This window comes from Dromaius novaehollandiae, chromosome 24, assembly GCF_036370855.1.
Source record: "Dromaius novaehollandiae isolate bDroNov1 chromosome 24, bDroNov1.hap1, whole genome shotgun sequence".
Lineage (NCBI taxonomy): Eukaryota > Metazoa > Chordata > Aves > Casuariiformes > Dromaiidae > Dromaius > Dromaius novaehollandiae.
In genome coordinates, this window is record NC_088121.1 from 1,209,172 (window position 1) to 1,231,820 (window position 22,649).

Sequence of the window (22,649 nt, forward strand, 5' to 3'; positions counted from 1 at the left end):
AGGCCACCCAGAACCTGCTGCTCTTGCCAACAACAAGACCGGTAATTTTAAAGTCCCACAGCTCTGAATCCACCTCGTTAATTTTTTTAACCTTACAGAACCAGGTGGTCATTGAATTACACGTTAATTACCAGAGAACAAGCAAGGTCCGGTGATCGCATCGGCAGTGACCATTTAACTGAAAGGCAATTACAGGACACGTATCTAATGGAACTTAAAGCGTGTCCAAACCCACGGACTTCCGCTAGAATAGCACAATTTAATGCATCAGATGCCAGGAGGAAAGGCAAGATGCTCTTTGAACCCTTGAAATACTGAAATACCATCGCCTTTTTTCCGTGCTTGAGTTGTGCTGCTGGATATTGCTCCCACCCGGGACCTCTCGTCTCCAACGCACAAAGTTAGTGTTTCTAAATCCTGAGCCTGCAACAGGAAATCAATTACCGGGCTGTAAGTCTGCGCCACGAGACGCGGCCGTTTCCTCCGCTGCCGCTCCGTTACGGGAGGCTGCTGGCAAACGCGCCGCGTCCCACAGCTTTCCGCCGGCACCGGCGCGTCACGCAGCTTGCCGGATCCGACCTTATTCCCACGCCTACGGACCGCCCCGGACCGGGAGCTATCGGGTGAAATTCCGGGGGTTTTGGGAGGACTCTCCAGTGCTGGAGGACGAGGCGCACGGACCTGCAGAAACGCAGCTCCAGCACCCGCGTGCACCGCAGCTGCCAGGCGCGTCTGTCCGAATCGCAAAGTCCAGTTCCAAGCCCCCAAAATCAAGGGAAAAAATCCCATTTTCTCAAAGCAAACAAACACCCGGATTTTTCCTTATGCCGTTTTAAAGACCGCTTATTTGCTATCAAGATGAAAGTGCCGAATCTTGGCCTTTCTGCCCACCTCCTAAATGAGCCCAACGCCGGCCAGCGCGGAAGTGTGCAACGGCAGCGCACGGGAGATATAAGCTCTTTATTAAAAACAAAGAGAACCTCTGTCCCCCGAGGCCTTTATTTCAGCAGCGCCGGTTATGAAGACCGCATTTTTCATTTTCCCAATCAAAGCAGCGATGAGCTGCGACTCTTTGAAGACCCTCGTCAAGGCCTCCGAGCTGCGTAAAATTAAAAAAGGCTTCGTTTCATCCGCAGAGCAGAATCTGGAGTTACCGTCAGCGGCAGAGGAACGACAGGCGCTCCGAATACCTGCGACAGCTCGGCAGCGAGCGCCGCGGTTAAGCACCCAAGTCGGCTTTAACGGGACGGTCAGGGTCCCTTGGAGGCGGCCGACGCTCCTCGGCGCTCGCCCAGGGAGAGCACCCGGGCCGCTCTCCTTGCGCATCCAGCTCATCCGACCTCGCGGGAAAACGGAGTTTGTTTCGATTTGCGGCAATTATTTTAAACGCGCCTCTCTGCTGTCGCAGCAGCTCCGGCTACTGGAAGCGAGAGGTGGGGAGCGTGGGAGCCCGGCTGCGCTATCGCTATCGCAGCGTGGACGGGGATTTCGGGGGGAGCAGGACGCTGCCGAGCGCCGCGGGGGGGTCGGGTACACGGACGGGAGCTCTTCAGGGCAAGAACTCGCTTTAAAAGCAAAAGGCGGCTCCTTGAGGAAGCCGTCTTTGCTTTCCGTGCCGGAGGGAGGGCTTTCCCCACCCAGAAACACCCAAGGAGACGCTCCGAGGGAGCGGAACCGACGCCGCAGGAGAGCCCGAGCGAGGTCCCCGCCCCTCGGCCTCGGCAGCCGGCAACGCGGCGGCACGTGCGAACGCAAGGGGTGAGCCAAAGCCAGCGCCGATTGCAGCACGGAGTGACACACGCGAGGTCGGGCCCCGACATCTCCCTCTCTCTAATCAGTCAAAGCATCATTTCTGCTCAGGGAAAGAGTATCTGAAATACGCTACCAGCAATAAGCGTTAAAAAGAAGCGGGCTCTTGAGAGCGGCAGAAAAGCTTACGAAGGCGGCAGTAATGGAAATGCAGGCGGAACCGCTGCCTGTGGGAACTGTTCCCGGCCAAAATCACCTTCGAGCAATTTCCACAGCGAGTTACCACGAAAGCACCCAAACCTCGGCGGACGCCAAAAGCCGCCGCTTCGCCGCTGCCCTTGCTCTGCCCAGCGCTCACCCCGGCACAGAAAGCAGCGCATCGGGCAGCCGGTCGGGCTGCGTTTCCGAGCCCGACAGGCCGTCCGGTACCCGAGACTGAAATAACCACGCGAGCAGAGGGTTTCTGTTGTCTTAGCAACTATTGATGGCGTCTGACCTGCCTGGCTCCTTCCCCAAGCCTTAACAGGCAAAATACAGCCAAAGAACTGAAGCCGCGGCCAAGTAAGCCCAGAAATACGACTGCGAGGACAACTCCGGGCGTTTAGCCGGGGCAGATGAAGTCTGCAAAGTTATGGCAGCTCATAGCGCATCTCCGGTGAAAGGAAATGCGCAGCGCGAGGCGGCAGACAAGCTGGAAAGATCCATTTAATTCCAGTTAATAGCACATGCGAGTCACGTATCTGGCCGACTTTCTGCTCTGGATCCCGTTGCTTGGCTGTGTTTGGGCTCGGTGCGGAAGGAGAGGTGGCACCTGCAGCTCCTCCTCGCCAGACTCGCTCTCCGCCGCTCCGGGAGCGGGATCCACACAGACTGCAGCGTCCCAGGCAGGGGACGGGGCTGAGACGGACCCTCGGAGCTCATCGAGCCTGTCCTCCCGCACCAGGACCGCAGACCGTCCCTGACAGGAGTTTATTTAATCTGTCCCTACAAATCCTCCGCTGACGGCGATTCCCCCATCTCCCCGGGCAACGGGCCGGAGCGCTTAGCTGTCCTTATTGTCACTGGGATTTCTCCTAATGTCGAATTTAAATGGCCTTTCTTCGATCTAAGCCCGTTACGAGTGCTGACCGTCCTTCCCCACAGACCTCTCGCTAGCTTAAGCAAACCCTTTCTCGGAGCTCCGAGTGTTTGGAAACTCTGAATTGCAATTACCTCCGCCAGGGATACGCGTGAGCTGCAGTCAATAGATACGGGGCTCTGCAAACACTTCCGAAGCAGCCTCTTCATACGAGACACGGAGATCCAGGCGAAGCCGTGGCAGTGGGCTTCTGTCTCTATTTCTCACTATTCCGCCCATTTCTGGTGCCCATCCCGAGCATTACTTCGGAAGAGGTCAAAGCATCTAAGCATCGAACGCATTCGCAACACCCTCCCAGCCCCTGGCTTCCCCCCGATCTGCGGCTCTCGCGTTGACCACAGGCACCTCCGCGACCCACAAAAGCGGCATCCCTGCTCCTTCGGCGAGTCCTTCTCCGAGGCTCTCGGGTTCTGCGAGTGCCAGCATCGCCACCCGATTCCCTGTGCCACTTGGGAGAAAACCTTACTTCTCCAAAATCCCTTGTGACCATCACGGAGACTTTGGAGAAAACCGGCTTTATTTGAGAAGCACGACAGCTTCTGTCGTGATCGGCAGCTCTACTAGAAAACACGACGTAACGAGGCTTCCCACTCAAGGACGGACCAGCCGCTCCGCGTTTAGCTCAGCCGAGCTGCTGGCTTGACACGTCTCACTTCAAGGATGCAAACGGCACAGCTACAGCATTGATTTTCTCAGGAATGTTGTTTCTGGTCCTTAAAAGCCTCATCTGATAGATAAAACCGCTTTAGGACAGAGACCGCTCGCGCTGCGGCGGCTCGCTGCCTGCTGACCCGGAGCCAGCCGCGCCGCTCCCGCCGCCTCTGCTCCTGCTCCAGGGATGCTCCGGACCCCACGGAGAACCAAGAGGCAAAGCCCCGGTGGTTTTACTAGTCCTAGTAGTGACGCGCAGTCTCCAAAGTCTCACCTTGACTACACAAACTCTGCACTTCTGCCCGAGGAAAACAAATCCGTCATCCCCTGGGGAAAACTAAGGAAAGGCAAAGCCCCTTCTTCTTCTAGCTGGTAAATCACCGGGATCCGCTCCGTAACCGTGCTGGCGAGCGCTGGCAAGCCCGAGGTTAAGAGGCGCCGCTGCCAGCAGCGGAGGCAAGCCGCCAGCGACGCGGGCAGCCTACGTGGTTTCGCCAAGGACGCGGGCGGCGCCGACGGCACTCGAAGACGGGATATTCTGCAAAGCGGCCGCGGCTCCTGGAAACCTCCTGGTATTTTGGACGGGAGCGGCGAAGGGAGAAGAGCAGCCTGCTGCTGCTCGGGAACGGCCTCGCCAAGAAGGAAGATCCAAAGGCTTCTGCTAAGGATGCTGGGACTTGTCTTCTCAGGTGCTACAGCAAGCATTACCGAGCCGTAACTGTTTCTGAGAACAGAGCAAGAGCGTTTCTTGCTCATTTAGACGACGTGGGTGAAAGCACACACGACATCTGCTAATCTTGTGGGGGAAAAAATCCCTTCTCCCTTGCCAGGAAAAAATCTCATTTACGGAGGCATTCGTTTCTTGCTTCAGATATCTCCCGTATCTTTCCGACTCCTCCGTCCTTAGGGAAAACCACGTTGTTACACTGACGTGTGGCCTTAAGAAGGATCTTTCAGAAGCCTTCTGGGGGAAAAGCTCATGTTTTTCCGTGCCTCACCACCCTCCTTTCCCTGGTGCTGCCCTGCAGCTGCGATAACTCACCGGTGCGCGGTCCCCGGTCTGGCAGAAACGCGCAGGGACCGGGCGGATCATCGTGAACCGCAGCCCGTTCGCCGAGGGCTGAGCAGGGGAGGAGCCGGCGGCTCTCCCGCGGCTGGGACCGCGCTCCCGGTAAGCGCTGCCAGGGTGGGATTTGTTTTACGGAGCTGCAGAGCGGTGGCCACCGGAGGAAGAGTTACTTTTCTCGCTTCCCGCGTGCGTGCCTGGGGGCCGGACGACGGCCCGCCAGCGGCATCGCTGGCTCTCCCGCAGCGGATCCGTAGGCGGGAAGCGCACGCGGCACTTCTGGCTGACGCGCAGACGGAAACCGCGTGCGTTAACTGACAGTCATCAACAGCAGCTTCCAGCCGGAGACTGTCCGCGGACAGGTTCCTCCTCCTCCTCCTCGCCCGCAGCCGCGACGGCGCAGGAAGGGAACGGTGCCTCTCAGCCGAGTCAGAGGCGGCGGCTGCGGAGCAGAAGCAGCAGCCCAGGCCGCGGCTCGGGGAGCCTAGAGCGAAGCCTCAAGCAGACAAACATCTGGCCCCGGAACAGAAAAGCCTGAAGAAACCTGCTCTGTGCTTCTGGAAGCGGGATGACTGACAAATTAAGACTAAATACAGCTTCATTTCTAGGGAGCGCGAGCACGGAAGGAGCTATTTTAGGTTTTGAAGAGAGACTTCAATCGAAAGCTGTATAATCCCGCAGAATCCATAGACTTCCCACCTGGGCCTCGGAACGGAAGGAAAGAAAAGCAACCGCCACCCGCTGAACGCGGAGCCCTCAACGGCCGGCCGGGTGAGGAGCACGGCCACGCTCTGAGCCTTCGGGCAAACCCCAGGGCCACCAAGTCGCGCGAAGCGGGCACTGGCGAGCCGGTCCTGCCGCTTGAGCCGGGATCCCGACCGCTCCTCGTTCCCGCCGGCTGGGCCGACCCGTCCTCCAGGCCGCGGCACTCCCCGCGACCACGGCCTGCTCCCGCGAGCTCCAGCCTTGCGCTGCCCATGTCCCTTCTCCTCTCCCCGCTCCTCCGAGGCTAGGGCCCGTCGGACCCATCCGCCGTCGCCGCTCCTTCTCCGGCTGCCTGCCGAGCCCTCCTGCAAACAGGGTCCCCAGCGAGTTCGCTCCTCTGGCTCCACCGCGATGCGGCAGCAGTCGCAGGGACCGGGCCGTTTGTCCGGGGGGGACGAGGGCCGCAGGAGGCTTCGGAGCACGGCGAGACAGGCAGATCTACCCACCACCCGTGGCTAAAGCGCATCCCGTAGTGCAGCCGAGCAGGGATGCCGCTGTCCTGCGCGAGGAGCCCATTTATTCCCTCTCTTCCCCTCGCTCGAGGCATGCAGTATTTACTCTCTCGAAGCCGTGCAGAAGCTTCCTGCCATTATTCAACACGAGCTGTGAAAGGATTTGGGAGCGATGACTCACCACCAGAAAGATGAAGCTCCAACTGATTAATACCCAGTCGCTCCGAGCTGCCGCGGGCTTGTCGCTGAGCCCTGCCGAAACGGGGATTTCACGCGGAGGATCCCCGGGCGCTCGCCCGGAGGGGCCGACCTGCACTCGCGCCACGAGCGCGGCCCGCCGGCACCCTGCCACAGACCCGCCGGCACCCGGCGGCACCGACCCGCTCCGGGGCTCGCGCGCGGGAAGCCCCACGCCCCCGGGGCCGGCTCCGCGCAGGCGGGGAGGATGCGCCGTCGCCAGGCGTAAACCGGAGCAGAGCCCGGAGCGCGCCCCAAGATAAGCGGGGCTTATCGTCTCTCCCTGCACGTGCGGCTGCGGGTCTCCCACCCCGCGCAAGGCCACGCTTCGGCTCTGCCTTTCCAGCCAGGAACGGCTGCCGCGGGGGGTCCCGCAGCGGCTGTCGGGGCTGGGGAGGCCGAGGACGCGGCCCATCCGCGAGCGCGAGGACCTGCAGGTAATTCCTTCCCGCCCCCTTCTCTCCTTGCCTGGTTCTCGAGGCCGGAGCCCGGACGGATCCCGGCGTCTCGGCATGGCGGATCAAAGAGGCAGCCCTCTTCCAGCCGCCCAGGGCTCTCTCTTAAACACGTTTTATCTTTAATTAATTCCTTTGAAGCCTTCTGCGTACGCTGTCGCGTGGTGCATCCGGCACCCCCGCTCCCTCGCCCCGTTTTTGAAGATGGGGTCATTTCCCGGGAGGGAAGCGGAACGTCTCCGTTATTGCTTATTCCCTCCACGTCCTTGGTGAGCGGAGGGAAGGGAAAAGGGCGGGCGAAGCGCCGGCTTCTGGCTCGCGGCCCCGGGGACCGCAGCCTCCGCGGCCCCCGAAGCAGGCGGGGAAAGCCCCCGGCAGCTCGGCGGGCTCAGCTCGCGCCCGGACTGCGACGGTCCCCGGTTCACAGTGCCTTTCTCCTTTTCCTGTCCAGCAGTGAAAGCGGCTGCTCAGCCCCTGCAAGAGAGGCCCGCCCGCCCGCCCGGAGAGCATCCCTTCTGCTGCCCCGGCGCAAGCCCCGCGAGAGCCTGCGTCTCCTGCAGCGCCGGGGAGTTTGAACTCCTTCTCTATTTACTTTATTAAAACGGTTCTGACAGCCCCAAAAGGGAGCACGTGCCTGAAAAACACAAGCACAGACCGCGCCTGGGCGAACAGACTGAGCCCCCAGCACGGAGCGGACACGGGCGGCACGGGGATAAACACACCTGGTTTTAGTCAACCCACCGCAAAAACAACATACAAAAATCCCTATGCAACTGAGCCAACCGTAACCAAAGCTGCGCTTATTGTTCATTTATTTTTTCCGGGTGTTAAAAATAATCGCTTCTCTATCTTTTCTCCTACCTATAAGCAGAGCGTTTTATATCCCACAAGACTTTCCAGCTTGTTTTTGTTCCTAGTGAGTCATAGGTAAATCATTTTTGTCTCTTTTTTCCCCCTCTATTCTTCAGCCAGAAAGAGTGGGGGTGAGAAAAAGACTTAACGGAGCAAGATTATTTAGAAGAACGGATCAAAACAAACACCGTGGACTGCGTGCCGCTTCACAGCCGCTCTGCCCGCGGCAGGCGAACGGAGCGCGAGCCCCTGGGCTGCTGCAGCCGTCCGCGGCCCCGCGCGGAGACGTGGCTTGGTGCAGGGCACCAACGGCTCCCGCGAGCATCTGAGCCCGTTTCTGGAGGGAATTAATATTCCGCTTTCAGGCGTTTTGTTGACTCACGTCTCCGTACGCAGCGTTCATCCCCCACGAAACCCTGCGCAGTGGAAGTCAAAAGCTTTTGTCTCCTGAACTGCAGCGAAACCCCCGTGGGTGCACGATCGCACGGGGGAGAGAGGCAGGGGGAAAGAAACGTTCTCGTGAGCGCGCGGCTCGAGGCTCGAGGCCTCCAGCGGGCTCTGGCGAGGCTCCCGCGCCGGCAGCAGCCTTTCCCACGGTCCCCGTTCCCGGAGCCGCTCCGTCTCCGGCGGCCTCTCGGCGCTGGAAACGAGGGAAACCTTCACCTCGAGGGGTGGTTAGACAAAGCAGACCCACTGCAGCCCTCGAAAGCGGCATCTCCCTCTACCCACCCGCCGGGTTTGCATCGCAGCCTACGAGGATTGCAGGACAACGATTCCTAATGTCCGCTGAGCCACACAACAAGTACAAACAAGTTACCTAACCTGAATTTGTAGCCACATGTTTTCCCAAGCCGAGAACACGCGCTTCCAGCAGCCAAGCCTTGCGTAACAGGGAGGAGCAGGGCTTGAAAAACGCACGGGCTCACGGAGGCACGGCGCTGGCAGAAACCGCGACGGCACGGGGCTGGGACGCCCGGCTGGCTGCTGCCCGGCCGCAGCCGAGGGCCGACGGGGACCCTGCCGTCGCCGCAACGCGTGTCCCGACTCCGGGCAGCTCCCTCCGTAACTCCCTGCATCCGTAATGCATCGGGGAGGAGGGAAGCAGCGGGAGCCGGGGCAGGGCCGCCGCACCACGGGCCGCACGCGGAGGGGCCCCGCAGCTCGTTCGGGCGGAGGAAGCGCGCGGCCGCGCTGGGATTTCGCCTGGAGCAAGAGCTCGGTGGAAAGCTTCCAGGAGAGGTCCGGGAGGCCGCCAGCGCGCTTCACGCGGAGAAAGGAAACAAAAGCGAGCGCGGAGCTCGGGCGCTTTTCAATTTAGGGTGGATAGGCCGAGATCAAAAAGGTCCTTTAGCCGGAAAAGGGGTTTATTGTGTTCGCTGCTCAGTAGAAAGAGGTTAATTAGCAGAAGCTCTGATTCTGAAACAGTCCCTAATGAGAGTTAAGAGCTGAAAGATTAAAGTCGGTTGGAGAGTTTTCAGCTCCCAAACGCCCCTGAGACACCGGCTGCGTCTCGGGCTGCGGGGGACGGCGAGGAGCGCTGGAGGGAAGGACCAGGAGCGCGAAGCAGCTGGCCGAGGACTCGCAGCTGGCCGAGGACCCGTTTTGGCAGCAGGCCACCGGAGGGGAGCCGAGACCCGTGGCGACCACGGGAGGTCCTGCCAGTCCCCTGCCTCCCGCGCAGCCCGGGCGAGGCGCCGGGCCGGCTCCCGGGACCACGGCTCAGCCCCGGCACGCTGCAGCGGAGGTTTGGCCCCCGCGCAGAGGGTCCGGGCCCGGCACCTGCCCGTCCGTTTGCCACACGCGGCTCCGGTTAGAACAAGGCGCAGGCTCCACAGCTGAGGGGAGCGGCCAGGGAGCTGCGGGTTTTATTTTAGGTGCTGCAAACGCCGATGCCCCAGCAAGACCTCGGCTCTCCGTACCTCCCAGCGAGGGCGGGCAGCTAAAGGACGTTAAAGCTGCCACGCCGACAGGGATGCAGCAGCCTAGGCGACGTTCTTGGAAATGCACGAGCGAAATCCGAAACAAATAAAATTGCAAAGCGCCGAGCCATCAGGAGCTGCGTTTTCTCATCCTTGACTTTCAGCCGAGCTAGAGCGCCAGGTCTGAAGAGCGTCGCGGAGCATCGCCTTGCCCTTGGCAGGCCGCGCTTGGGCTCCTCTTCGTGCGCAAGGTACGGCGCTGGCTCGCAGCGCGAGCGCCGAAGACGCACGATACGAAACCGCGGCGCCGTTAAAACCACAGGCCTGCGTTTCCAGCATGAAAATCGGGAGCCCGGCATGAGGCGCCGGAAAGGCTGGAGAATCCATCCTTTGAAGAGCAGATCCCTTTAGGAGCGCCCGGAATGAAAGCGGCGTGAAATCCGAAAAGCAGCACGCTCGGGTTTTACGTTCTTTGGATGATGCGGCTCCAGGTCACATCTGAAAAACCAGGGTCCCCGCAGCTGAGAACCGTCTGAGACGGCAAAACTCGTTTGATACCAGAAAACCCCAGTCTGTGCCGTTTTCAAAGCCTCAGCCGAAACAAAGGGCGGTTGCGTCTGAAGCGTGCGAAGTCGGTTATCTTCGTTTGACTGCGTTTCTTGGTTTGAACGCCTGCTGTCAGGAGAACTGTCAAACTGTAACGGGGAACACTCGTTCGTCGAGCGATCGAGCCATAAGGCCTAGGCAAGTGCTTAAAATGGCGCTTTCGCAAACGATCTCACGGCAGAAAATTACCGCGTTTACGAGGCGAGCATCTGCGCCTCTATAAGGACTTTTGTTCTTGCTGCTCATTAGTCGTTATTATACCTGCTTACAGGGTATCAGCGTGTAAAATAAAGTACTTTTTTCATCGACTCTACAGAGGAAGGTATGGTCCGACCAGAAACAGGGATAACTCCCAGAACGGGGTAACTTTGTCATCGTCCGGAAGGGAGCAACGCTGCTGAGATCTACCGCTGGGGACCACCAGCAGCACAAAAGAGCAGAGAGAAACGCAAACCCACCAGCAACCTCCCCGTCTCGGCAAGACCGGTATCGCAGGAGATACAGGAACGCGGTTTGAGCAAGCGACTATCGGACAGCTCAAGGCTAACTGTACCGCAGGGTCACCTTCAGCCTGACGGGCATCAGCACCACGTCGCTCGTGCTCGCCGACAGCATCGCGACCGGCTCTAGCGGCTGACGGACGCCAGGCAAAGCGGCATCGCGGAGCGTCTCACTAGGACGCCGGCGCGCCTGGCACCCGCACGGGCGGACCAAATGCCACCCCGCCTCCAAGGCGTCGCCCGAGCCGGCTTTGGGGAAATGAGGCTCAGCGTTTCACCATACGTTTCACCCCGCGAGCAGTCTACGCCGGTAATTGTTATTGACGTTCTGTCGCTGATTCGGCCAGCCGATCCCAGCATTTAAAAAGATGCGGAGGTCGGGAGCTTTTTCACCGCTATAAATAACTTCTTTATGTCAGGAACAACGTTATGGCGGTTTTTTCTTTCTGCTGGACAGGGGCCGCTAGATAAATTAATTGGGATTAAGATTAGATCATAAAGTTCTTTTGTTTTACTAGAAAATCACTGTGGGCTAAAGCAGTCAATGCGCGGCGAATAGATTCTGTAAACTATAATAATAGTATCTCACAGTTTAATACCGGTAATAACAAATATAATTTGAAACAAATGGGAACCTGCCTTCTCATCCGTGTCCGCACAGCAAATAGTGCTGGGGGAACATATCACAGCGGCAGCACTGCACTAAACGCGATTACGGAAGATGGTTTGTGCATGGATACTGATAATAGGAAAAACACAGCAAGTTGCTAGAAAACATCTGATAAAAATGACGAACCAGATTCCCATTTGTTTCCAAAGTGCTCTTGCTTAAAATCACGTATTTATCTCGGTGTTCAGCGACGTTTCCTCAACGAGAGTTCACGCTGCGGTAAACCCCTCCGCTCCGGGATCGCTGTCGGTCCTTGTTGTTTAATACCACCGTATTTTCCACGAGCACCTGCCCTGCAGCGGCCGCGCGAGCCGGCTCCTCCGGCGGGGCGCTCCGAGCCCCCCGGCATCGCCCCGCGTGTCTGGCCGCCCCGGTCAAGCGGTATCGTCCGCGAGACCCCCACGGCGGCCGACTGACGCACCGCCGCCGAACACCCACGCGCGCAGAGCGGGGCACCCGCAGCACCCCGCTCTGCTGAGAGCCGTCTCGAAACAAGCGTTCGCTCGCGTGAACGAGCGGGGAAGTCACCAGCAGAGCCGAGCGGGTGCGACAAACCTTTCGTGAGCATTTTGTGCGATCTCTGCAGGCGAGAAACGCTGCTGCAGGGCAGAGAGAAACGCCGGGGCCAGCGCCAGCAGTGGCACCTACCGCGGTGAAGCATCTCCCTGGGGTAAAGGGGAACGGGGGAGGCCAACTGCCGTGAGCCGGCTGCTCCCGGAGTCGGTGGGGCTGGGGTTTACACACGCGTCTTTGCAGCGGACCCGTACCGACGCGCCTCAAAGACCCTCGTTATCGCACTCCCGAGCGGTGAGTTTGTGTGTTGTATGAGACCTGTATCTGCAAGACAGGCTTGGAAACCACCGAGTACTTTAATACGTACGTGATTAGCGACGTGATGCAAAGAAACGAGAATGGGTGAACGGCAACGCGTTCAGCTCGATAAACATCCCCCAAGCCCGGAGAGGTGCTCATCCCCGCCACCCGTGCGCACCAGGGTTCGAGCCTCGCTCCGGGGAGACCTCCCGCGCTTTCCAGCCACGCCAGAAACACCTCCAAACGCTCCCTTGTACGGAAGAATAGAAAATAAGATTGCACACAATTTTTTCTCCAATTGGAGGGAAGGGAAGGTGAGATTTCATCTCGGCCGTAGCCATTCGACAGCCCCAGCAGACAGTCGCTTTTGCATCACCTCTCGGCTACCCCGAACGCCAGGGCACGAGACGACCGGCTACCGAAGAGCCGGCCGCGGGGCACCCGGGCCCCGCGCGGCCCCGCCGGCCTGGCCTCCCCCCGCCCGCCCCCGGCACGGACGCGCGGACAGTACCTGAGGTGTCCCCCAGGACGCGGGGCGGGCGCGCCTCCTTGCCGCTGCCGCCGTAGGGCTCCGTGGTGCTCCCGCGGCCGGGGTGGCTCCCGCGCGCGTCCCCCGCCGGCACCGGCGTGGCGGGGGGCCGCCGGGGCGGCGGGGCGGCGGTGGCCGGGGCGGCGGTGGCGGGGGCGGCCCCCGCGGTGGCCCCGGCTTGCCAGGCGGCCGCGGTGGTGGCGGCGGCGGCGGCGGGGCCGAAGCGCCCGGGCAGCGTGCTGGTCTCCAGGGAGTCCTCCTCGCCCGTGGGGCCCCACACGATGACTTCGGGCACGGCGGTGGCCCTGCCGCCCCCGGGCCGGGACGCGCCGCCTCGCAGGTGCCGCCTGGCCCTGGCCGCGCGCCCGGCGGGGGGGCCCGGGGGCTGCTCCGCGGCGCGGGGCGGCCGCCGCGGCCGGTACCGCTGGACGAGCCCGTGCGGCCGGTCGGGATGCGCGGAGACGGGGGTCCAGGCGGGGCCGGGCATCCGCAGCTCCTGGCCGCTTTTAGGGCTCCACCAAGGGCCGCGGGGCAGCCTGTGCCGGGGCGACGGCCTCTGCGCGAGCCGCAGCCCCTGGCCTCCAGCCGCGGACTCGCAGGCGGTGAGATCCATGGCTAGTTGAAACATGGCTATTAACATCCAAGCGTGGCTTCCTACCGGGCAGCCCGACCTGCGGACAGACAGACTGCGTTAGCGAGACAGCAAGGCAAGGGCTGGCACAGCACCGCCGGCACCCACAGCCCAACGCACCCCCTTTACCCGAGCGGGGAAGAAAGCGCCAATAACCAGAGGAAACGGGGAAACGTCGCAGCGGCTGCGGAAGGACACACCATCCTCCTCCTCAGGCACTCAAACTGCTGTTTCCCGTTTTTGGAACTGGCGCTGCAGGATGCCTCAGGTTGCCGCTCCCCCCCATCACCTCCTCCCCTCCCTCTTCCCACCGCAAAAATGCTGCTAGTGATAATAATAACAGGGCACCTCACATCCATAACCAGCTCTGGAACTGAGACACTTATTTTTAAGTCAACGCACAGCAAAGGAGGAGCATATTTTCACGCTTTGAATGACCCCAGGATGGATTTTGTTACCAGATACCCCCAGGAACACGGCCAGAGCCCGCGTGTGCCCAGACTCGGCAGTTCAGATGAATTACCCAGCAACGAGGCTGCACAACCAACCCGGAGGCCTCCAGCAGCCAGGCTCTGCCCTGCCCAGAGGGTGCTGCACGGCTCCCGCGACGCCCGGGAGCCCTGAGCCTGCCGTCGATACCGCTGGACGCCTGCGTTTCTCCCAAAGCAACGATGCCAACGGCTAAATTCAGCGCCAAGGCTGCAGATGTGAGAGGCAGCCGGGGATGGACGTCCCTCCATCTCTCCCCTTACGAGCACGCAGGCGAGTCGACCTAATGAGTCTTTCTCATTTCAGGGATGGGGCGATCCTGGAGAGCCCGTGCTTCCTTTCCAGGCAGCGCATCTACCGCGCTGTGAAACGCTTTGAGAGATGAAGGAAAGGGAAGGCGGTGGGGAGAGGAGGGGCACCGCAGCCCGCCGACGGCGCAGAGCCGAGCGGCCCGGGACGCTGCCGCTCCCGCGAGCCCAGGGAAGGCGGCCGCGCGAAGCCAGCGAGGTCGGCCCGGGAGTACGCGTGCTCTTGCTGTCGCATGTGTAACCCGCTCATCATTCATCGGGTCGTCTCCGATTCAAAAGCAGCGTCTGTTCCCAGAGCGCGCGCACGGGACCGAGCGGCACAGCTGAGCGCAGCGACGCGCTCTCCAAATCGCATCACTGAATAGCAGTTTGCAGCCCCGCAGCACGGGGATTTGTGTGGCACCGTGTCGCTTATTTTTAAAAGAAGGCTGTAACATAGCAAGGAGGAAAGTGCAGTACATTTTAACCACCTCTATAGCAGAAAAACTGCATAGTTGGAAATTACCCTGAACTATCAGCAGCTTAATTCAAAATTTCGCTTTGATTTAGAAAGCTGCCATTACTTCATGCCCAATCGCTCTTTCCTCCTCAGTCGCATTTTCTTTGCAAAGTTCTGCTCTAGCTCTTATCCTCCCCTAAAATTCCCCTTCATGCAAAGTGCAGTTTGTCATGACACAAAAGTGTCGGAGATACAAATCTTCTTTTGTTCTTTTTTCAGCAACAACCATTAGGCCAGATCCCGAAAATCTTTGCTCCGTTTCCCTCGGTCTTTACGCACGCGCGACTTCTGCGGAAGCCGGCGGGGCTGGCGAGCGCTTTCGGAGGCTAAAGGGCCTAATCCTGCCCGGCGCCGCACCTTGCGGAGGCAGCGGCAGCCCCGCAGCGCGCGTCTGCTTGGCCGGAGGACTCGCGTGCTCGCTGCGCGTGAGGCAAACGGGGCCGAAGGCGCCGGCCCGGATACGCCGAGGTGCGGGGCCTTTCCTACGTTCAGAGTATCCCTTTTCTCTGATTTGATATTTTTCCAAAGCGCAACAGCGTTTATTTTGGGGAGCACACGGAGGCGCAGGGAAAGGGTGCAGGGGGAGAGAGGGAAGAGCCACCGACAGCTGCCAAAGCACAACGGTGCAGGCGGAGGGATGAGGAATTCCGGGACACTGCACAAACCCGGGATGCGCTGCGGGGAAGCCGCCCGGGCCGCGGCGGAGCGGGGCCGCGGCGCCGGGCACATCGGGGCACTGCCCCAGCCGCGGCCCTCGGCCTCGCGCAGCGAGGTGAAACCCCGTCTCTGCTGGGGAGAAGTCAAGAGTTCAGGTTTCCGCTGAGAACGTCAAACGTGGATTCGCCTTAATAACATTCACAGCCCTGCTGTCACTCCAGCAGCACGTCAGACCCGATTCCAGTCTTTGCCTAACTCCTTAAAGTGATTTGAAATTTCGCCTCGCAAGAAGGGAGAGATGCCAGGCACCTCCCCAGCAGCACACTCGTTTTAAGTAACAAGTTCTCATAATACACACGCACACGCGCGCGCACCCAAAACGCATTCGCTGCTCGTTCGGCTCTCTGCGAGGCGACAGTGCAAGTGAGGCACTTTTATTAATAGCCTCTGAATAGGGAGAAGGAAAACGAAGCCAGCCCAAACTTGGTCGTAGCTGAGCTGAAGCCCAGCTGTAGCGTTTAATGCTCTGAAAGACGAAGCCCAGCCCTCCCAGCTCTGGATTCACAGCTCGCAGTAAACCAGATTTTTCCCCTCTTCCTATCTCCTTCTGCCCCGTCGCCCCGGGCTCCACGGAAACCGCACGCGTTCCCTGCGGTGGGCTAGCTCGGCATCGCTCGCTGCTCCACCGTAGCAACAGGGAAACCTGCGGAAAACGCGATACGCAACTGCCAGGCTCCGTTATCCGCGCTCGCCTCGTATGCGACCCCGCGGCCGGGCCAGGAACCGCGGCCGGGCAGCGCTGGGGCGAGAGGCGGGCGTGCGGGGTCCCGCGGGCAGCCCTCCGAGGGGTCCCGCGGGCGCTCCGGCTCTCGAGGCTGGCTGGCAGAAAAGAGGGGCACGGAGGAGAGCAACGCGCGCGGCGGGCACCACCTCTGCCCCCGCACCCCTCCGCAGGCCCCCGAGGCCACGGTGACGGGCAGGGACGCTGCGGGCGGGAGGAAAACCTGCCACCTCCACGGGGCAGCAAGCGGCAGGCGCAGGGAGCCGGCCGGCCAGCCCCCGCCCCGCAGGTCCCCGGGTGACCTTCCCACGCGCCGTCACAGGTCGCGGTCCCCATGCGCGGTGCCGGGCGAGGACCCGCGACCCGAGCGTCCTCCCGGGCAGGGAGGCTGGCGCGGCCCCACGGGCAGCTCCGAGGCCGGGCACCTCCTAGGAGAGGAGGAGGCATTTCATGCAGTCTTCCGAGGGCTTTGCAACAACAGATAAGAGAAAGTGTCCTTCAGAATAAATAGCAACGTGTAGGAGTTGGCGTTGTCTAGGCAACGCGCCACCGATCTGCTCAGACCTGGCGGCGGGGAGGCTGCAGCCTCAGAGGGAAGCCGGGGCAGCGGCGCAGGGAACAGGAGCGGCTCCCGCTCGCCGGGCTTCCCGGGGCTCTGCCGGAAGGAAAGCCCTTTCCCTCCGCCTCGGCGCTGGGCTGACGGGGCGGCTGGGACGTGTTCAGCCTCGTGGTTCTCGCACGCCCGTAAGTTAGGACCCACCTGTCTCAGGTTCCCGCAAAAGCCGGTGGCAAGCAGCCGGCCCGGAGGGCAGCTCAGGCACCGGCGGGACGCAGCTGCCCCAGAGGCTGCCGCCACGCTGCGTTCGCCGCGGACCGGTATCGGGGGCATCCGACGGTCCCGGTCTGCCCACAAACCCCGAGCCTGCCGGTCTGCGGCTCCGGGCAGGCTCCCTGCCTCCGCTTCCCCACGCAGAGAAGGGAAAGAAAAATATTTGCTTACATCTCTGGAGACGGGAGCATAAAACCACTGATGTTCAGCAGCTGCTTTGAGGTCCTCGCTATTTATGCGGCTCTTCAGAGACTCGGGACTCTCAGGACGTGCCTCATCATCCTTGCTTATACATCAAATGCTACTTTCCCTTCTTCAACTGCACAATCTTACCAGTCGGAAAGCAGAAGCAAGAGCATTAACTGTTCTCAGTACGTGGAATAATTTCTTGTCGAATGCACTAAAAGGAGGATTTTTATGAAGCTGAGGAGCGGACAGATTGGCAGCGCCCGCAGACACCCTGCCGTCCCCGTTCCGGAGAGACGGGTCGAGTCCCGGCCTGCAGGACGAGCCGGGCCGAGGAGAGCGGAGCTGCCCAAGGCACCAGGCCCGCAGCGCGCAGAGAAGCGGGGCTGGGCGGCGGCATGTCGGCAGAGCGCGGGGCAGGGCCGTGCCATGCCGTGCCGTGCCGGTCCGGGCGAACGGGCCGGCTGCCTTTCGCTCCAGCCACGCGCTGCCGCGGCCGGGCTGCGGGCGAGACCAAAAGCGCTGCTCGTAGCCGGCACCGACGTTAGCCTTGCAGCCGGCTGCGTCCTCCAGAAATCCGGGTTTTTATCATTCACCTCTCCTTCCCCCGACTCCTTTTCCATCGCAAAGAAAGCAGGGGAAAGCACGCACAATTTTTGCGTTATTTGTTTTCCTGCCTGGGGTTCAATAGAAATGTCCCAACATCGTTCTCAAAGTTCACCAAAACTCTGAATTTCAGTTAAAGAAGAGAAGAACAGCAGAGACATGTAAAAAAGCGAATTTCCCTCTTTGCCCTGGTTCCAAATCCTCTGTTCTCGCGATCCACAAACCCCCTCCCATAGCTTAACGGGTGGCAGGGCGGCCTTATTTCCACGCGGTGGGAGAAACTCCTACAAATATTTACAGCAGCTCAGCTCTAAGCACAAGAGCAGTCGACTGGTTTCAGTGAAAACGCTCAGATAACGACAGTGACGGCGCACGCAGCACCGGCAGGGCCTCCAAACGCTCCCGGGCCAGAGCACCGACAGTGCCGCACGCGCCGGGAAAAGCTTCATTCCGGGAAAGAGGCACGCGGGCCGCCTGCAGCCGGCCCCACGAGGACCTTACGGGTTTCCACGCATCCTCCCCAAAAAGAGAGGGGGGAAAGAAGGAGAGGCTTTCCTGCGCTTTCTAATGAGTTGTGAAGTTACAGTACGGCGGTACGTCAGCGGCACAACTTCTCGGGCTAAACGCCGGGATAATTGCATGCCTGAGATGCAGATTTTAATTAGGTTCCTTCTCAACGTGACAGGAGGGGAGAAGGTGGATCGCGGGCGGGAGGAGGAGAGGGGCCGCGGGCGGGCGCGCAGATGGCCGGGGAGAGGGCGGGTGTGCGCAGCCCCGGCGCGGCACGAAGGGAGGCTGCCGGGGGCGGCGAGGGGGGAGCGGAGGCGAGAAACGGGGGCTCCCAGCGCGGCCGCGGCACGGGGACGAGGCGCAGGAGCCTCGCCGCTCCGCTGCTTGTATCGCTGCCGAAGCGGTGCCGGGGAGCGAGGCGGGCAGCCGGCCCGCAGCAGCAGCGTGCAGAGCCCGGCGAGCCGCGCAGCGCCCGTGCCACGACCGCGCCGGCTTCCCTCCGCGCACAAAAGCGGCCGCGGGCGACAGCCGCTCGAGCTCTTCCTCCTCGCTTTGAGGCACCACCAGCCTCCTTAACGCCGTGCTCACAGCTGAGCGTCACGCTCGGCAAGCTGATTATAAAGCAGCATTTATAGCTGAGCGATACACGCAGCACGGGGCAGATGTCTGGACACGGCCCTTTCGCCGAGGGCCGACTCCCGCTTCGCCCCTGCAGGCCGGGCCGAGGGGGGGGACGGCTGGGACCCGGGGACCGCCGGCGGCAGGGCTGGGGCTCCCTCCCCGCCCCGGCCCCTCCGCCTCGCTTGAAGGTCGCCGGCTTTTGCCGCACTCTCCTTTCCCCGTCCCCTGCCGTCGGGGAGGACATTTCCCTTCCTCGCGCGCTGATCGTTTCGGACGTGCGGCTGGCGAGCGCGCGGCGAGGCTGCCTGCGGCGCGGGGGGGCTCCGGCCCTCCCGGGGCATCCCGCTCCCGTCCCCCTTCCCGGCTACTGCCAGGCGCCTGCCCACGAGCCGCCGGCTCGGCCCCGCGCCCCGAGGAGCATCCGCCCCGGCCCGGCGGGAGACCATGGGAGGAGGCAGCGAGGAGCAAGCGGGCACCAGGCACGCGCGGAGCGGCGGCTCTTTCTGGGGCGTGCTGCACGCGCGAGGCTCCGAGAAGAGCGTGCCAGGGAGCGGGGCGCGTGCTGCTCCTCCGCTCGCCGGCTCTGGGGACAGCAGTGCCAGCCCCGAGCACCGGGGCAAACTTCCCTGGGCAGAGGGCATCTGTACGGAGGCGGCCACCGGGGCCTACGAGCTCTGAGCTGCACCTTGCGTCCCGAGCGCGCACAGCCGCCGCGTACAGCCGCCACGCACAGCCGCCGTGGGACCCGCGCCCCTACCCTCGCACGCTCCCGCGCAGCTGCGGCACACGCTGCTCCAGCCTCCCTCCAACAGTCTCCCGGCAACGGCAACGCATTAAAATCAGCCTGCGCGCAGTTGGCAGGGGGACGGCGAGACCTCGCTCTGCTGACAGCCCAGGATGCATGGCTCTCCAGACCAAGTTTAATGGGACCATTAGCCACAGTTTAATTTCCTGGCAGAAATAAAGATACATAAATATTTAGCCATTTGTTTTTCCTCCCTCTTCCCCTTCTCTTCCAGAAAGGGGCAATTCAGACATCAGCAATAAATATTTGCTAGTGAGATTAAACCCCTTTGTCAGGAGCGAGGGGGGGGGGGGGAAGTCAGCACATTTTGTGACCTGAAGCAAGAGCTCCCCAAGGCCCTCGCTGACGAGCAGCCACAGCCAGTGCAGCCGGTGCCGATGCAGCCGGTGCGGCCGTCAGGCTGCCCAACGCGCTCGCCGCGAGCACCAGACCGCCCGGCACGCGAGCGTTTTATCTGCGCTCGGGCAAGCGAGCCGGGAGCAGGGCCTCGGGGTCCCCCCGTCCAGCCCAGCGCAAAGTCCGGACCCCGCGTCTGCGAAGCCGCCTTTGTCCTCGCGTCAACTCCCACCGCTGCCGAGGAGCCGAGCGGAGGGAGCCTCTGCTTCAAGGGGGGTTGCGTTTCCGACGCAGAACACGTGGAAAGCGCTCGACAGCCCGAGCGCCTGCCTTTCTGCCCGAAATGATACATTTGAAAGTTTCCCCAGTATGAAAATCCCTTTTTAAATCCTTTCAAACACAGCAATTTCCTTTGAAGGAGAGGAGGAAAGTTGGCACTTAAGAAACAGATTAATTTCAAGGAGGCACGAGGAGCCGAGCTTACTACGGTCTCTGCTTATCTCCAAGTCTGGCGATGCGCTTTCATGTCTGCGGTTCAAACCCGGCCTGTCGGCAACGAAGCCGAAGGCGGAGATCTGGAGGACTTTAACGTAACTCACTTCGCCCGCCCAGCCATGCACCGCGGCGGGGCAGCACCCGTGCCGCCGGCCACCCGCGGTCGGGGAGGTGCTGGGAAGGCGGCTCGGAGCCCAGCGCCCACCCTCGTCCTCGCCCAACGCAGGGCTCGCGTCGCAAAACCCGCCTCTGCCACGTTACCGAGCAGGGTGGGAAGGGGAATACGCTGGGAAGCACTTAAACCCTGACCGAAACCCGCTTCCAGCCCAGTTTCCAAACCTTAACAGCTTTGGGTGCCCTGGATCGGCAGCTGACCATTCAACGCCACTTCAAAGGAAGCGTCACCCAAAGGGCCCGTCGCGCCCTCCCCGGCCCTCGGCGAGGAAGGTCTCCGTCCTCCAAGAGGTCGTCGCACTCAGATTTCGGTGTTTGAGACATCTCATCACCCGCGGCGGGATCGGACGCACCAGGCTCCCTGTCCCGGCTCAGCCGTTCCCTCCTCGCCAGCTTTCAACGTCTTCCCCCCGCCGGTAACGCGGGGCCCTGACGAATCCATTGCTGCAGGCGACGCTGAGCAGCTTCACGTGCACCCAGAAGCCCCTGACCACTTTGGAAATCAAGCATGTGCAAATGAAATGCTTTAATTAGTATTCTAGGATTATGTTAGAACCTCTAATCTAAGATTACATTATCGCCTCTCCTCCAGGACATCATCACCGCTGCTCTAAGTCTCGCCTCATGAATCCTGGACTGCCAAACTTAGCCATTTGAGAGAAGCTGAAGCCAGACGCGCCGTGCGTTGCCATTTTAGAAATCGGCGTTTTCCCAGGGACTGCCAGTCTGCAGTCCTGGCTCTTGCAGTACCCCTGAAACCGGAACCACGCGCACGGTCCATACGGGAGCTGAGCACCGTTCACATCAATTACACGACGCTTCCAAGCCGGTAACGAACGTGAAGGGGGTCGGCACCTGGGCTCGCGGTCCTGATGCCCCCCAGCCCTCGGCCCCACGCTGAACTATCTCCACGGCTGCTCTGTGCTCCGCGGCTCAGACGCGGGAGGTCGGAGCCATCCGAGGTCACCGCGACTGGGCAAGCAGCCGCCTTTCAGAAGAGCTGTCATCTCGGTGAACGCCTGCTTTTTAATTCACCCAGCGCCACATCCTGAAGCCTGTGACATCCAGCTCCGCTTTGGGAAGTGACACCGCTTTGGAAGTCATCCACCCTGTGCAGCCCAGCGCGGTGCCACCCCCCGCGCGCGAGTGCCGCGGGAGCCGAGGCGGGCCGGGGACAGGCACGGAGAGCCCGCGGAGGCCCAGCCGGGCCAGCGAGCGATCAAACACGAGCTGCTTCACCGAGATGCCCTTCAATACCCGCTCCAGGGAGCTCCTCGAAACGCCCAAGCGGCCAGCGGTGCCGGGCAGCGCCGGAGCCCGTCGCGGGCGCCCTGCCTGCGACAGCAGCGAGCCGCCGAGCCCGTGCCGCGGAGCAGCTTCGCTCCCGGCGCCCCGTCCGCAGGCTTCGCCTCCCGCTCCTCCACACCCCGGGCTTTGCCTTCCCTCTTACACAGGGCTGGGTCAGCAAGCGGCGAGCCGGGAGAAGGAAAGGAAGAGTCCTCCCACGAGGAAGTGTCCTACCACACAAAACAAACCTCAGGGAAAGAATCATACTCGGAACAGGAGAAAGATCCCAAGCCCAGATCCAACACGGCTGATCAACACGGGCAGCTACGCGGCCAGCAAGGGAAGACAGGTCACTATCCGTAGCAGAAGAGTTTCAGGATCTCTGAGTTACCTCGCACTCTCTTTTCAGGCACTGACATTTATGGACCTAGGAAAAGGGCACAACAAATGGCACGAATGCAGACATCTCTGCGGGCTTATCTTCATCCAGCGATCAGCAGCAGCAGGCTCATGCCTCCATCGGAGACGCTCGGGGAACCGCGGCCACCTTCGCCAGCGGCTTTGGGCTCCTCGGGGCCCCCCGGGGCTGCGGATCCCGGGGATGCGCAACGGGTTAATCCGGCAGCTGCAGAACTGAGCTGCTCGCTGCATAGCCACGCGTCTGGAAATCCCTGAATTTGGTAATCTCGCAAAGCAATTAACTAGGATCATGGCCACAGAGTGGTTTAGATAAATTGCAAAGTACAAATTGTCAGCAGCTTGCAAGGCATTTGCAAAGAGCCCATTTCGCTGAAGCCTCAAAAGACTCGCTCGAGTGTGAATCTATAGGGCAAGCAATGGCACGGGGGTGCTTATTTGCATCCTTTTCACAAGATACTCGCTTTCCATCCAAAAACAGCCCCTTTGTCCCATGAGCGTGGAGACGCTTCACAGGCAGCATGAAGTGCAGAATCGGCTGATTTTTAATGCAGAATTATACAAATGGAGGCATTCTTCCATTTCATGACTGTGTTAGGTAATATATTGATATTGC

At 61.2% G+C, this 22,649-nt stretch overlaps 1 protein-coding gene across 2 annotated transcripts in view; it reads right to left on the bottom strand.

Moving 5' to 3' along the window:
- The window catches only part of AJAP1 (adherens junctions associated protein 1), a 67,197-nt gene that overhangs the window by 25,479 nt on the left and 19,069 nt on the right, over positions 1–22,649 (bottom strand). For both annotated transcript variants that reach the window (XM_064525394.1, XM_064525393.1), the window contains exon 2: positions 12,385–13,073. In XM_064525394.1, coding sequence (XP_064381464.1) covers positions 12,385–13,073 — 689 coding nt within the window. The remainder of the gene's footprint in view (positions 1–12,384; positions 13,074–22,649) is intronic.